General features: G+C 39.1%; 1 protein-coding gene across 2 annotated transcripts in view; it reads left to right on the forward strand.

Moving 5' to 3' along the window:
* Window positions 1-17,028, forward strand: part of STIM2 (stromal interaction molecule 2) — a 152,124-nt gene that overhangs the window by 53,000 nt on the left and 82,096 nt on the right. For both annotated transcript variants that reach the window (XM_049630409.1, XM_049630410.1), the window contains exon 2: window positions 8,886-9,016. In XM_049630409.1, the coding sequence (XP_049486366.1) occupies window positions 8,886-9,016 (131 nt within the window). The remainder of the gene's footprint in view (window positions 1-8,885; window positions 9,017-17,028) is intronic.

Raw genomic sequence — 17,028 nt, forward strand, 5'->3', positions numbered from 1 at the left:
TTAAGATAGTTTCAAGGCAGAGGCATTATCTTCTGTCTCCTATCTTTAGAGAGGCTGTTTTGAGAAGATTAGCAGGAACTGTTTGAGGTGGCAAGGACAAGATGCATTTTATGGGTGGGGGAATAAGTGGAAGTCAAATAATCAGAAGATGGTAAATTGTAAAATGTTCCTGGAAAGCAGGAAGGGATCTCAGTAACTGAGTTTTTATCAGATGGTCTACTTAAAACATTTGGAAGGTTTAGTTGAACTGGACAGTTTTTTTAAGGGAAATTTTTAGCTAAAAACCAGGGGAAACTTCTTTCTTTTTATAAGAGTAGGGACTAATTAATAGGTACTTTCTATACAAAGTCAGTGATTAAAGAGATTCAGAACTCCAAGAGGCAGTCGTCAGTCAGGAGGGATTTAAAGTAAAGAAAGGCCCTTTATTTTCTGTTCAGTGTGACACGTAGGGCATAATTAGGTACCTCTGCAGTGGTTTCTCAGCCCTCTATTGGTAGGGTTTGTTTCCTTTAACTGATGAACTTTAATTGTCTGAGTAAATATTAGAGATTCTAGAGCCTTCCACCTGCAGTTTTAGAGCATCTTGGTATAGCACTGTGTATACCAGTTGCAACTTTTTCTTTCTCATTTGTTCTGGCATGTAATATGTTCTTAATAAATATGAACATATTTTAAATATCTACTATCTGCCAGAAAATATAATAGATAATGGGTTGAAACTCATTTCTCCCTAAAAAAGTATACAGTGGCCTTTATTATTATTTTATTAGATTTTTTGAGAAACATCCATTAATCTTACTGTATGCTAGGTAAGCATACAGTATGTTAGACACTGGGCATATAAGGGGCATAAGACGACTGTGCCCTAAACAGGATATCAGAGAAGACATTACTTACTTTTGAGTTTGAATCATATCTTTGGTTTATTGAAAAATGACACCAAAGAATTATCTCTGAAGACTTTAGAGAACATTTATTCTCAAAATATTTGGATTGTAATATTTGATTTGGTAAATGCTTGAACTATTAATGGAGGTGCTAAATACAGTCAGTATTTATTTAAAGAATTTCTCTCAGTGGCGTTAATTAAGAAAAGCCTAATCATGAGACTCGTAAATAGTTGCCTGTATGGTAAGCCAAGTCTTGGTGGTATATGATGTTGCACATTGTTAAAGGGCTACAGTCATTGGTTAGTGATTAAGAGCCGGCCGGCTCCCCTTCTTGGTTTTTCTGTGTGAAATTTGCTGACGTTAAGGGTATTATGGGCGGGAAACTAGCTCTAAAGACTGGATTTACTTTCTCAGTTTTAGTTCTTTCTTTTTTAAAAATTTTTTCTTGTTTTATTTATTTATTTTTTTGAGAGGAGAGAGAGAGAGCGAGAGAGCTCGTGCGTGCAAGCATCCACAAGCGGGGAAGGGGCAGAGAGAGGGAGAGAGGAAAAGAGGCAGAGAGAGGAAGAGAGGAAAAGAAGCAGGCTCTGACCTGACTTGGAGCTTGAACTCATGAACCCTGAGATCATGACCTGAGCTGAAATCAAGAGTTGCATACTCAACCGACTGAGTCACCCAGGTGTCCCAGCTTCAGTTATTATTATTATTATTATTATTATTATTTTTGATTTTTAAAATGTTTGTTTATTTTTGAGAGAGTGAGACAGAGCATGAGTGGGAGAGGGGCAGAGAGAGAGAGGGAGACACAGAATCTGAAACAGGCTCTAGGCTCTGATCTGTCAGCACAGAGCCGGACACGGGGTGTGACCTTGGGAACAGCAAGATCATGACTGAAGTCAGCCGCTTAACCGACTGAGCCACCCAGGTGTCCCAGCTTCAGTTATTTCTTAAGCTCTTGTTTTCTTAGGTTTCTGAACTGTATTCCCTGTATATGTCAGTTGAATGGGATGGTGGAATATAGAATGTGGAGTGAATATTTATTCCTCTTAAATATTGAAGGGTGAATGGAAACCCATTTAACACATTTTGTAACTCTATGTTGTTTGGTCTGGCTCAGCCTTTTTTTTTTTAACCTAGACTTTTAGGCCTGAAATGTCAATCATATTTGTCTTCTTTCTTGAGTACATTCAGTTGTCACTTCAGTATAACCTTTTCTTTCTGTCTTCACTGCCATGATTGTGGCTTGTATTTTGTTACTTCCTGCCTGGGCTATTAGAACAGACACGAGTTGGTAAAAGCACGTAAACTAAAGCGATAGTTTCTTCTCTAGATTGAAATAAAACTGACTGTATGGGAAAGCATATTTTGAACTTGAAAGTGTTACACAAAATATAAATTGTAATTTCTCTGTTACAGTTCTTGTGTCACAGTCCTACTTAAAAATCATCAGTGACTTCTTTAGATTCCTCTTTCAGAGAGATTCATTGTCCTTCACTGACTGATAGCTCCAGGTTATTGTTCCAGATTCATATCCTGCTGTTGCCAGTGTTTTCTTCCTCTCTGGCGAGACTGTTGGCATAGCTGGGGACTCTGCTGTTCTGTGGTGTGTGGGACTGGCCTGTGCATTCTCGTTGTTTAACATCCTTAGCCTCCACCCCTCCACTGGATGACTGTAGCAGCAGAGTGGAGAGAGGTGAGCGGGAGGAGGGAGGGCAGGGCACTGAGTGGCACTCTCGGTTGAGAACCAGTCTGTTAGCCAGACTACTCCTTGTGAGTTCCAGAGCCCATCTTATTTTCTGTTTGAGTTTTTTTTTTTTTTTTTTTTTTTTTCTTTTTTTTGACCCCACGTATTAAAATCCACTTTCTCTGAGCCTCCTGGGTGGCTCAGTCGGTTAAGCATCCAACATCAGCTCAGGTCATGATCTCACGGTTCGTGAGTTCAAGCCCCACGTTGGGCTCTGTGCTGATAGCTCAGAGCCTGGAGCCTGTTTCAGATTCTGTGTCTCCCTCTCTCTGCCCCTCCCCTGCTTGCACTCTGTCTCTCTCTCAAAAATGAATGAACGTTAAATAAATAAGATCTAATTTTTCTTTCCTAATGCCACTAAAAATGTGATTGCTTGCATGTAAAAGTCAGACATCAGTATTTATTAGGTGTAGTAATATATAGTAATAATCTACATATTTTATATATATATATATATTAGTAATAATATATAGAAAGTAAAACTGGCTTAGTCTTTTACCCCATGTAGTTTTATCTTAACTGCCAAGAGTATAAAAGCCTTAGAGAAGACCATCTTTAATATTTTAAAGTTCCCCTCAATTTTTTTTGCACAATTTGTTCTGTATTTTGTTAAATAAATATTTAAACAGTAATATTTGACAATGAACAAATAAACTTTATACTTTAGGTTCTAGGGAACCATTGAATGGTTTTAACTGGAAGAGTAAGGTTAATAAATTTCTACTAACTTAGGTAGATTTAACATTGTTATAAAGAGGTAAGGAGTTTTGTCGTCATTTTCTACATCATAGTATTGTTATCTGCCGTGTAATTTCTAGAAAAGTTGTTCTCTTCCAAACATTTATATTGAAAAACCAATTAGGCTAGTGATTCAGTACACAGATATTTTTTGAGCACTTGCTGTGAGCAGGCACTGTTCTAGGCACTCCGGAAAGAGCAGTGATCACAACGAAAGCCTGTAATCTCATGTTGACATTACAGTGGGGGAGTTGGGCAGTAAGCAAATACATAAATAGATACTGTAGTGCCCTGCAGTAAAGTGCTATGAAGAATAATAGGGCAAGCAGAGAGCCTAAAGGCCAAGGCTGTTTTGGAGAGGGAAATTAGATGGCCTTTGAGGAGAAACAGTTGAGTTGGAATGAAGGCAGTTACCTGAGCCTGCGTGGATTTGGAAGAAAACCCTGCAGGCCAAGGAACTAAGTGGGAGCTTTCAGTGAGTAATGTATTAATATTATTTTCTTTTCACTTTAGAATAATCCCTTCATAATCTGTCCCTCACTGATATTGTCAGTCTTTTCTCATAGTTTTCCAATTAAATGGGAACAATAGGGGTGCCTGGGTTTCTCAGTCAGTTAAGCAGTTAAGCCTCTGATTCTTGATCTCTGCTCAGGTCAGTATCTCATGGTTTGTGGGATTGAGCCCTGCATGGGGCTCTGTGCTGACTGCAGGGAGCCTGCTTGAGATTCTGTCTGTCTGTCTCGCTCTGCCCCTCCCCTGCTTGTTTGTTCTCTCTCTCTCTCTCTCTCTCTCTCTCTCAAAAAAAAATGAGAACAGTAGTGCTTACTTTCTAGGCAAAGTGAAATGTATAATAGGCAATTTACATATAGTTGTATATGATAGACATTCTGTAATTAGTAGTTATTGTTGTCATTATGTTGTTAGTATAATAGCTATTAGCACATTATGTTCTTGCCTATACGTGTCTTCCTAGAGAACATTTGCTCGTCTTTTAAGAATAAATGTAAATATCACTTCTCCTTGAGTTTTTTCTTGCTATTCATGTAGACGGAACTACTCCTTTAGTTTTGCCACCATTATGTATTTACTACATGTCTGCCATTGTACTTGCCATATTGAACTTTATTCACTTGCTCTACGTTTTGTATACCGGGCTTCTAACCTAGTGTCTGACATCTATACATTTTCTAGAGAAATAGTATTCAGAAATTCATTTATTTGCCTTGTAATACTTATGTATAAGTAAATCGTTCAACAAACGTATCAGTCACTGTGGTAATAATAAACTTACTATCAAGGTTTGTTCAAGGGGAGTGTGGCTTGAAGACATTATTAAAAGGAAAGGTAATGTAGGAAGCATAGGTATGTATTCTAGATTATCAACATCGTGCAGTAGTGTCCCTTCTGTGGGACACATTTATGCTTCTTGGTGTTCTTAGCTCCTTGGGCCCTGGTAATATTTGTGATAGCAATACTTTATTCTCTGATGTTGGTGACACTGTGACCCATTTACATTCATTATACTGATGCTGGAACATGGATTGGAGTCTTGAAGACTTTATCTGAATCCTAGCTCTGCCACTTCTAGGGATGTGATCTTGAGCAAGATACTCATGAGTGCCATTTCCTCATCTGAAAATGGAGATAATATGTGTCCCCCACAGGGTTGTAGAGATTATGTATATAAAGCAGTATTGGTTTCTGGAATGTAGTAGATGTTTCTTAGGTGAAATCATTTTACTTCATTAGACTTTGTTTCTGCAGAAATCATACTGAGGATTTGTTTGGCTTTGAATAGAGGAAAACAAGTTGAAATTTTAACAGTGGTGTTGGTTGGTTGCTGACTTCGGTTAAGTTTTATTTTCTTTCGGCTGATTTCTTTTTCTTCGGCAGAAATTGCTGTCCCTGATCCAGAGAAAAGAAAGGACTGCTCACTGTATAGTGCTAGAAAGGTTTATGACACCATATTGCATTTAATACAAGTGGGGGCACGGAGCAGAGGAAATCTGTCCTAGTTGTCACACGGGTGTCCGGCACCAAGCACTAGGCTGGCACCTTACAGGCACTCCATATCATGTCTCAGTGAACAACTGAATTCTGTTTAGGTATCTGAGAAACACATTTCTGGCTGTGGAATACGGGAATGTGCTGGTGCATTTGGGTAGCTAAGGTGAGGTCAGTGAGGCAAAGGAGAGCCATTTTGGCATTTCAGCATTTGTCTTTGAAACCATTCTCCCTGATTTATTATATGCACAGATCTTTTGTAACAGTTTGTATGTTTGAAAAAGAAATTTAGGTCAGCCAATTTGGGTTAAAATGATCACTTGTGCTGAATTGACCTAGAAGGGATACAGTTGAGAAAGAAATGGAAAGGACTTTAGAACAGGTAATGGGGCTCAGAATTCACAACTGTTCTAAGTCAGATTTCTAGTCCTTAAGTCACCGTACCAAAAGGAAATACAATTTTATGTGGGGAAATGGATCACCCTTGCCTTATCCTCAACTCCTGTCTTTCCTTTCCTTCTGCAGTTCTAACTTGGCAAAACGCCAAATCCTAGAGCAGTCTTCGTCGTTTACCTCCTCCATTCTTTGGAGGCCTGAGGTGCTGCGTGCTGCTAGGATTACAGTCGCACTTCCTGACCGCTGTGCCTCCCAGTCTTGCCTCCAGTCTGTTTTCCACTATCACCAGAACGATCTTTCTATAATGTATCTGATTGTGTTCGGCTTCTCCTTGAAAATCCTGTATGGGCTTCTCATAATTTTCAGGATGAAAATCCAAATTCCTTAGTGTGGGGAAAACCACCCTTAGTCTTAGAGATCTGGCCCCTTCCTTCTAATTTCTTACTGATCTCTTTTCTTCTTTCCATATATTCTCTGTACTCCAGACATATTAACCAGTGGCATTTCTCTGAACGTTCAACATTTTTCTCATGACACTGAACGTATGATGTTTCTTTTTCCACGCATGCTTTTGTCTCCTTCCCAAGGTCATCAGTTATAGGTCATATAAAACCCCCAAGGTTACCTCTAGAAAACATCTGACTTTTCTCTCCCGGTCTGCACTGGTGCTCTTCCTCCATGGCTCTCATAGCACTCTACACGTAGTGTTTTCAGTGGTCCCTAACTTAAAATATTGTTGTGGTCCGCATGCCTCCTTTATCACTAGACTGTTTCCTCATGCCTGTCACTGGTTTGCACAGCATAAAAGCCTAGAAGTTTGTGATTTAGTTAGCGTATGAAGTAACAATTTATCAGAGACACAAAATTGCTAAACTAAGCCCTGGGTATTATGAATGTGAGAAACAGAAGACGTTTTCCTGCCTTGGTCATAAGCTCAATTGTATAGACAAAAGGATTCGTGTAAGCAGTTAGAGATTAATAAAGTACAACATTAACGAGGACTTAGGTTGAATGATATGAGAATAAAATATAATCAGATTTCAAGTCCCTTGGCATTTCATATCTGCTCTTTATTTTTCTCCTCAGGACTTACCCACTGCTAGCTGCTAGCATGCTCTACCTTTTACTTCTTTATCTTGTTATGCTCATCTCCTCCACTATGCTGTAGTTTCATGAGGAATTTTTTTTTTTTTTTTTTTTTTAACAGAGAAAGCGAGAGAGTGTGAGTGTGCACTGGGGAGGGGCAGAGGGAGGGGGAGTGAGAGAATCTTAAGCAGGTCCCCCACCACCCAGGCCCCCCTCGTGAGGAATTTTTATCTCTCTTTTCACTATGGTATTTCCAATGCCCGACATATGGTAGATGCTTAAGAGATATTTGTTGAATGGTTGGAATGGTGTTCAGAGAAGGAAGTAATTGCTGGAAGATAGTATAGATATTTATGAAAGACTTCCTGGAGAAGTTACATCCTGCAACAGACCTTGAAAGATAAGGTTTATTAAATAAGTAAAAAAAAAAAAAATCAATTTTATTTTTATATGAAATTTTTTCAGATCATATGTTTCTCCTAATTTTCTTTTAAAGCTTTATATGGTTTTCAGAGCCCTCATTATTCACTCCTTTTAGAGTTTGACAGGGTTGACAACAAAGCCTGTTTAGTCAGTAAGTGATGCCAACCCTTGTATGCTATTTGCAGTAACTTCGTATGTTTATTATGGATGCAATAACACATTGTATTCAGATCTTCTTTATTCTCTATGTTATGGTATCTGGGAGCTTTTGCTTCATAGCCAGTCAAAATAAGTACAAATGAGTTTGAATTTGTAGGCATATTAGGGCTCTGGTTGTTTCATGACTTAGGGGTCATAACTGACCATTGTTCCTGTAAGTTCTTAGATTTTAGCAAATCTTGATCAGAGTTTTAAATATGTATACACACATATGTCACAACGTTTATCATTGCATTTTCCCTTTTTACAGTTTCCTTTTCTGTTTCTTTCTCTTCCAAGACTAAATTAAAATTAGCTTTTGAATTAAAACTATTAAAAATGTTAACTCACCAAAATAAGTTATAACTGGAACATGTAGGTAATATAGATTTGCATTATTCTTTTACCAAAACATTTATTAATTGATTTCCAGTACTGGCTTTGTGCAGTGTTTTTTCCTAAGTACAGAATTAGATCATTTCTTAGGCCATTATAGCTACGGTAGATTTAGTAAGCACGGAGACAACTTTATTTTAGAGGTGTGGTAACTAAGACACAAGGACAAGTGATTTGTCCAAAATCAGACTGTTAATTTGTAACAGGGCCAGAATGATAAACTAGATTTTTAGCTGTTGTTGAGAAAACCAAACTGTGGCTAACCCTTCTATTATGCTAGTAACTACTTTACTTAAAAAAATTGTTTTTAATGTTTATTTATTTGAAAAAAAAATTTTAACGTCTTATTTATTTTTGAGAGACAGAGCATGCGTGGGGGAGGGGCTGAGAGAAGGGAGACACTGACTCTGAAGCAGGTTCCAGGCTCTGAGCTGTCAGCACAGAGCCCGGACTGGGGCTGGAACCCACAAACTGCGAGATCATGACCTGAGCCATGAACTCTTTGGTTCTTAAATAGAAGAGTGAAAAAAAAAGTTTCTAAGTATTGTGTGCCTATCCTATATATATCCTTTTCTTGTATTCTCTGATATTTTTCTAGGATTCACATTTTAATTGAAGTGGATTATTCGAAAATAGCACCTTGTATTCTGTGCTTTTTAGGTTCTTTTTTTTTTTTTTTTTAAGAAAGGAGCTCTGTTTTTGGGGGGAAATAATTAGTAAATATAGTAGGTTGGATAAGAAGAAAATGGTTAAAGATGTGGAAGCAGTTAGACAACCTGAAGTCAGGACTGGAGTTACTCCTGGTTGTAGTTGCCTAGTAGCCATTAAATTCAGTTACTTATTTGTAGTCTGTTGTGTTCCTGTATTATACTTTCGATGACTTTGCTGGACTTTTTAAAATCTGTTGGTTTGACTTAGTCTGATATTTAATGTTTTTCTTCTTGTCACTTGTATGCCTGTGGTCTGTGTTTTGGCATGGCAAGCCATAACTGCCCTTCGTTCTGTTGCAGATCCCTGCCTGTCACTGAGTCCGCCGTGTTTCACAGAAGATGATCGATTCAGCCTGGAAGCTCTTCAGACAATCCATAAACAAATGGATGATGACAAAGATGGTGGAATTGAAGTAGATGAAAGTGATGAAGTAGGTGGAAAACTTTCCTTGGTGTTCTCTTAAATTTTCCCATTGTTCCTCGGGTGACTCGGCTCCATCTTTAACATCTTCAGTTTTTCTCTTTGCATTTTAATTTATATGGTTTTCCTTTGTTCTTTTCTCCCCAAGCATATAGAAGTCTTCCCAGTTTAATAAGAATCCTCACGTTCTTGCATTTCTCAAGCATAAATCTGTTTTGACGGTATCCGTTATCTGTTGCTGCTTTACAAACCACCACGAAACTTAGTGGCTTCAGGTGACAGCAGTTTATCATTTTTCCTGATTCTCTGGGTTGATTGTGCTCAGCTGGGTATTTTCGCTGTTCCCTTAGGCATGGGTTGAGGTCACTGGTGGTTGCGTTCAGTTGGGGACTCTGCCGGGGCTGGAATGATGACCTCTTAGCCTTCACAGTCTGTCTCCATGTGGTCTCTCATCGTTCAGAATCTAGCTCAGGCTTCCTTACAGCATGGCAGCCGGCTTCCAGGGGGCAGTGATCGGAGACAGCCAAGTTCCCATGTGAAAGTGCTTATCATGCCCCTGCTTGCCAGTGCCTGTTAATATCAAATTGGCTTAAAGCAAGTTATTTGGCTAAGCTCATAGTCTGTGTAGGAGAGGATTATACAAGGGCATGAATGCCGGGAGTTGTGGTTTATTGGGGGTCACCAGAGTAATGGTCTGCTGTACCTGCTGTGTGTGTAAATCATGTTTCATTTCTTCAGCATTCTCATCTTCCCCCCCAGCGTACCTCCAGTGTCCCTCTTAGTTTCTCCATGGAAGTTGTTTTCTTCACTTGGCTGTAGTCTTATTCTAGCCAAATCCCCTGGTCATTTTCAGGCCTCTTCCTTTGTTATGTTTGTCATGGTTGAGTTGCTTCTCTTTTGGTTCATAGGATACTAAATTACATTATCGTCTAATGTTACGTAACAGTGACATTCTCTAATCACATTGTTATCTAATAGTAACATTCTCTTCAGATTAATTCTTGATCTGCCGTGTAAAACATTTGTCCTGCAGATGCACATCCTTTTTTAGGCTCTACTGGACCCCCCCCATCTCTAAGCCAGGCCACCTTCCTGACCGGCATATATTGCTTTCTGTCTGACATCTTTTGAGTGTTCTTCTGCTTTTGTCTGAAACAAAATCTCAGCTCTCCTCTTTGAAATCCCTCACTGTTCAGTGGCACCTCTCTGTACCTACTTCTCCTCAGTTCTAATTATTCTAAGTCAGGGTTGTCAGACTGTTTGTTGTAAAGGCCCAAATTATGGGTGGAAATGTGTCCCCCGCACTCCCCAAAAAAGGACATATTTTGAATTCCTAACTTCTGACTCCTCAGAATGTGACCTTATTTGTAAGTAGAGTCATTTCAGATGTACTTAGTTAGGCTAAGGATATACTGGACTTGTGTGGGCCCCTAATCCAGTATGACTGGTATCCGTGTAAGAGAGGAGAAGCACCATGCAATGGGGAGACACTTGCAATGGGGAGAAGATGACCCTGTGACAATGGAGGCAGAGGTGGGAGTTACAGCGCTGCAAGTCAGGGAATGACAAGAATTGCTGACGACATCAGAAGCTAAGAGAAAGGCATGGAAAAGAGTTCTCTGTTTCTACAGAGCTCAGTTTCCTCAGTGGTCAGGTGGGTGGGACTGAAAGTTCCAGCCCTCTAATCACCTGGTCTTTGTGCTGACCTGCCCCGTCCTGAGATGATCTAGAGGCCCCATTCTAAGTCATCTTTTAGCATGAACTCAGGTGTGATCAAAAGGGGCAAAATACTCTCCTATCGCTCAGGAAATTCCTGTGCCAGGAACCAAGGACAAAGGCCAAATATATTTCTTACTACATCACAATTACAGAAACATTTAAGTCTGAAAAGAATAGCAAAAATGCACATTTTTTTAAGTCATTAAAAGTGCCATCAGAGGGAGATCTGTTAAAGTTGTGTATAATATATAGACAGAGAGGTATTAAGTAAGCTTATGCAGGTATTTGACAGCCTATTTCAATGTATCTGATTGCATAATAGTTCCTCGAATTACAAGTTATTTTAATCTTTTTAACCTCATCATCAGATATTAAATGCTCAAATGTGTGAAGTGTTATTATCGCCATGCGAAACAAAGTAAGCATGTGTGGCTATATAACTTGTACCTCAGGGAGACTCGTCTTGAGTCATTCCAGTTTCAGTGGAGTTCCAAACATTTTGTAATGAAAGTTAGAACGAAAAACCTTTTGTTAAAATTTAAAATTTATGTTAAAAGAACTTAAGAATTCTGTGAGTATGACAGGTGCTTTGATGTTTAGAAACAGCAGATGCTATCCTTGGCTCTGCATTTCTTCTAATATTAATATTTAAAAGCAAATAAAGTATGCCTTTATGTTTCATCAGTACCATACAGAATCTAGGAATCCACTGCCCAGTGTGTAGCTACTAGCTGCATTGGGCTGTCGAGCACCTAAAATTGACCTGTGTTAAAAGTGTAAAATGCACTTCAGATTTTGAATATGAGAAAAATAATGTAAAATATTTGAACTTTAAAATACCGATTACCTGTTGGGAATGATAATATTACGGACATAGTGGATTACGTAAGATATAAAACTAATTTCATGTGTTTCTTTTTACTTTTTTAATGTGACTTCTGGAAAAGTTAACACCACTTACTTAGATCAAATTAATTTGTATTGCACAGCTCTGATCTAGAGACTGGCATGTTGTAGACTTTAAGGAATGAGTTGTTAATTCTGTGGCCCCTGGACTGTTTGGTGCCTTCTGTTCAGAATAGCTACATCCTGATTTGTATTTCTCGTAAGTGTCTGTTTTTTAAAGAAGTAAATGGTAATACTGTTATGGGTTTCGAGCAGTCATCATTCAAAAACTTAATGAGTTTAATAGAAAATCTTTTTTTCTTTAAGTTTCTTCATTTATTTTTGAGAGAGAGACAGAGAGAGTAAATGGGGGTGAGGGGAGCAGAGAGAGAGGGAGAGAGGGAACCCTAAGCAGGCTCCACACTGTTACCATGGAGCCCAGTGTGGGTCTTGAACTCACAAGTGTGAGATCTTGACCTAAGCCAAAACCAAGAATCAGACATTAACTGACTGAGCCACTCAAGGTGCCCAATGGGAAATCTTAATTAAGAAAATTAAAATACCTAATTTCTTGTGATTTTTTTTTTGTTTGAAATGTTATTTTTTTTAATTTAGAAAAATATTTAGCATTTGAAAATGCGAGTTGAAAACTTAATTTTTTTTCTCTGTAGTTAGTGCCTCTGCTTTTTGTTTTTTTTTTTGTTTTCGGTTATATGAGAAAGCATTTACTTTTCTAATTTATTCATGCATTTAATATTGAGCTAATATTTGAGGGTCTGGTTATGCCAGATACTCAAATAGAGCTTAGAGTGTATCCGGGACAAAACAGAATCCCACATAAATCTTCAAGCCCTTCAGTGAATATTCTGTTGGGGCGAAAAGGCAGACTAAACAAAAAACAAAATAAGCTGAGAAAAGAGGGCTGAGGACAGGTAGATGATAGATAGCTGTGATTTTAAATAGGGTGGTCATGGCAGGCCTCATTAAGAAGGTAACATTTACTTAAAGTGTATGCAGTATTCAGTACTTGGACAAGTAAGAGAGTAGGTATCTGGCAGTTTTCCAGTACTATTCTCAAACTGAAATTAGAGGACATGAGTGTTTTAGATTAGGAACAGGATGTAAAGCTTTTGCTCCGGCCTCAGATCAAAAAGATTAGCTGTCAGTGCATGCCCAATCTGTGTGTGACCTGTTTGGATTGAGTTTTTGATTACCTTCAGGGTTGTCTGTTCTGCCAGTATTGAAGATATGTTGGAAAGTGTAGGTACTTTCTTAACAAATACTTTGAAGAAGAGAAATGGATGGTTTCATTGCCCTGAGCACAGTGTAGGAGGCAGTGAGAATTCATGTTGTTATTGCCTGCTTTGTGACTGAAAACCTTATTATAGTTTCTAGGGTGTCTGCACTTTGTTGTCTGTTTTTACTTTTCCTCTTTTTAAAAAAAATTTAAAAATCCTTTCCCCTCACCTAATTTTTCTTCCTTTTTATCCATGCTTCCCTTTTAGTGAGGTCATTTAGAATACGTAGTTTTAGAGTTTTTGTTCTTATCAGCTGTTTGATGTATATAATCAAGTTTAAAACCAATTTATATAAAAAAACTGTACCTGGTATTTTGGTTTTTCTTACATTTAGCTGTTCTGCCTGAAACGCACCTTTGTCATCATTTGTATATACACTGCTTAGAAAACTTAGCTAACAGCACAGATATGTGTCTGAAATAAGGAGAATCACGATGAAAGCAGGCAAAAGTAGGGTTAGAAAAACCTAGTAGAAAATACCTTTTATTTATTATTGTTATTATTTTTTAACATTTAGTTATTTTTGAGAGAGAGAGGGAGACAGAGCGTGAGCAGGGGAGGGACAGAGAGAGGGAGAACCAGAATCTGCACCAGGCTCCAGGCTCTGGGCTGTCAGCACAGAGTCCAATGTGGGGCTTGAACTCACAGACGATGAGATCATGACCTGAGTCGAAGTCAGACCCTTAACCAATTGAGCCACCCAGGCACCCCCAGAAAATACTTTTAAAATAGGATCAGTGAGTTTTGGAATTATGTGGAATACTGCTTCCAAAGGAATAAATGCATGTAGTTTTTACTGAAAATTTTAAGTTAAAGTTGTAACTTATGTATTATCTTTTGCTATGGAGCAAATTCCCCCCAAACTTGGTGGCTTACCGCGGCGAAAGTTGACCATCTCAGTTTCTGTGGGTCCCAAATCCAGGTGTGGCTTAGCTGGGTCTTCTGGCTTGCGGGGCTTTCACCAGGCCGCTGTTCAGACACCAGCTGGGATTTCGGTCTCAAGGCCTGGTACACGGGGCTCTGGGTTGTTGGTTGGAGATAACAGTTTCCTGACACATGGCTCTCTCCATGGGGCTGCTCATAGCATGGCAATGGGTTTCCCTCAGAGACAGTGGGAGGGCACTTTGGGAAAGAGAGAGGGAGAGACGGAGAGAGAGAGAGAGCGAGCGAGTGTGCGCGTGCGCAGGAGAAGGCAACAACGTGGAAGTTCGTCTTTTTGTAAGCTAAGCTTGGAATTGGAATCCCTTTTTACTTTTTTGCTATATTCTCTTTGTTAGAAGGGACTCGTTAGGTCCAGCTGGTACGCAAGGGGAGGCTGTCAGACAAGGTATGAAGGTGAGGATGTTGGGCTCATGAGGGGCCATTTTAGAGGCTGCTTACCAGTTTGTTTCTGTGCCCTGCTAACTAGAGACATTTGATGGGGAATTCTCGAGCCATGGAATTATAAAGTAGAAAAACAATAAACTCATAGAACTTCCTTCAACAGGCTCCATATTGCAGGGGACCCATAATAAGACTTCATGTTGATCTTAGTATATGTCTAGAATTTTAAAGCATTGATATGTCTGATTAAAATTATCTTTGAAAAATTTTTTTTTTGTTGGGAAGAGTGAGAGAGAAAGTGCGAGTGGGGGAAAGGCTGAGAGGCGAGAGAGAGAGAGAGAGAAAGAGAGAGAGAGAGAGAGAGAGAGAATGAGAATCTTAAGCAGGCCCCGATGCGGGGCTTGATCTCACAACCATGAGATCATGACCTGAACCGAAATCAAGAATCGGGCACTTAGCTGACTGAGCCAGCCAGGCACCCCTAAAAGTATCTGTTAAGCAGTGGGTTGCATGTGTAATCATGTACCAGTACCACTTATGTGACCGAAGGATCACTTGGCATTGACCTGAAAAGACAAGCAGGGTAGAGGTGAGGTGAGGACAGTGGGTGCTACAGAGCTCTTGCTGTCTGTTAAGTTGTAATCATTGAGGGGTTTTCCAACGTATTTGAAAGTTTTATAGTTTCATAGTTCAGTTAACTAACGTGTCCTCATAAAAACAGACTTTAAATCTTTCTGGAAAATAATAGCAATAAGCATCCAGTTTAGGGTGGCAGAGGGTGTTAATAGGTATTCAGTAGAAAAAAAGAGGGTTAAATGGCCAAAATTGGGAAGTGATGGATTCATTTAGTTTTGTTACTACAGGAATTCTCGAACTTATGTTTATGGCTTTGTGTACTAAAAGAATAGGAAACATTTATTGAGCATTTGCTGTTTGTTTCGCACTCTGAGCACTTTGCATGGATTATGGCATGGGCTTCTCACAGCAACCCTGTGAACAAAGAGGATCCTTTTTATCTTATTTGCAGGTGAGGAAACAGGCTTAGGGAGGTGAAACGGTGTGCCCATGGCCACCAGCTTGTAAGTGCTACAGCCCAGGTTTGATGCCACACTGAATTCATGTTCTTGGTTTCTAGTGTGTGTTGCTTTCTTATGTTGATGAGTACAGCACATCACCATCATTATGCCCTCCCTGGTACAATTTACAAATCAGTAGCTATACGTAAGTAGTATATAGATTTAGTAGATGTACTGATACCTACACACACACACACACACACAGTTGTATTAGATGTATTTGATATATGTACACATGCTGTAATCCTGTTACGCCTTTTTATAGTGTTCACAAACACGCAAATTAAAAATGAGATAAAATCAAATATAAATGGAAGTTCTAATATTTTCTCCCTCATGAGTGGATTAGATTGTATATCCCTATGGGGTCTGGGGAATTGAAACTGGAGACTGCTGCACAAATGAATTATAAAGCAAGATCTGTTTTCAGTCACATATACTTCATTCCGTTTTTATGAGAACAGGTAATTGTGAGGAGTTTTCAAAACAAATTCCTACTAGTGTTAATATTTATTCTTCTCTAATTTTCATTGTTCACTATACACAGGTTTCTTTTTCCTTTTTAAAAAGTTCATTTATTTATTTTGAGACAGAAAGAGAGAGAGAGAGAGAGCGAGAGAGCAGGAGCACAAGCCATGGACAGACAGAAACAAAGAGAAAGAGAATCCCAAGCAGGTACCGAGCTGTCAGCTCAGAGCCTGACACAGGGCTTGACCTCACAAACTGTGAGATCGTGACCTGAGCCAAAACCAAGAGCCAGATGCTTAACTGAGCCACCCAGGTGGCCCTGTATATAGGTCTCTTAACTGTGTAGCATATCAGTTCCTGATGTTCTTTTTTTTTTTTTTTTTTTTTTAATGTTTGTTTATTTTTGAGAGAGAGAACATGAGCAGGGTAGGGCAGAGAGAAGGGGGACAGAGGATCCAAAGCAGGCTCTCTGCTGACTGCAGACAGCCTGATGTGGGGCTCGAACTCCCGAACCGTGAGATCATAACCTGAGCTGAAATCAAGAGTAGGACACTTAACCAACTGAGCCACCCACGCGCTCCTAAATTTTTTTTTTTTTTTTTTTTTCCCTAACTGCAGTTTGGGCAATTCAGAATAATATAGAGGCTGTGTGTTTGGAAGCAAGGTAGACAAATGGTTGGGGCACTCTTCTTTGCATGATACCTATGGAATGAGGAAGCAAAGGCGATAAATCCATAAGACAAAGTGGATCACTGCAACCAAATCTTTGGGCTTAAGGAAGAGAAGTGGATGAAAAGGAGTTGGTACAAGTTTAAAAGATTGCTCTAGGGATTCAAAGTATGCTTCCTGGACAAAGTGGCAACTTTTGGAAATGCAAATACTCAGGTCCCATCCCAGACCTACTGAATCAGAAATGTGGGAGTGGGGCTCAGAAATCTGTTGTAACAAGTCCTCTGTTGATTCTGATGCCCATGTTGTCCTTTAATAAATGTAATAGCTGTTTTTTGCACTATACTTTTGTAACAGTTTTTATAATCTGAGGCACAGTATTTATATTTGGCTACTGTGATGGTCTTGCAAAAGATATTGTTTCCTGCCCCTATACTTTGTGCTTTCACTTTGCCCAAGTCCTACCTTAAGTTTTTCTTAACATGTTCTACAGGAAGTCATAAACATGTATAACACAATAATTATTACTGTAAAGCAGAGTGTGCCTGTGTTTTGCTGGGGACAGAATTCTTTACTTTTGCTCA

Source organism: Panthera uncia, chromosome B1 (genome assembly GCF_023721935.1).
Source record: "Panthera uncia isolate 11264 chromosome B1, Puncia_PCG_1.0, whole genome shotgun sequence".
Classification (NCBI taxonomy): domain Eukaryota; kingdom Metazoa; phylum Chordata; class Mammalia; order Carnivora; family Felidae; genus Panthera; species Panthera uncia.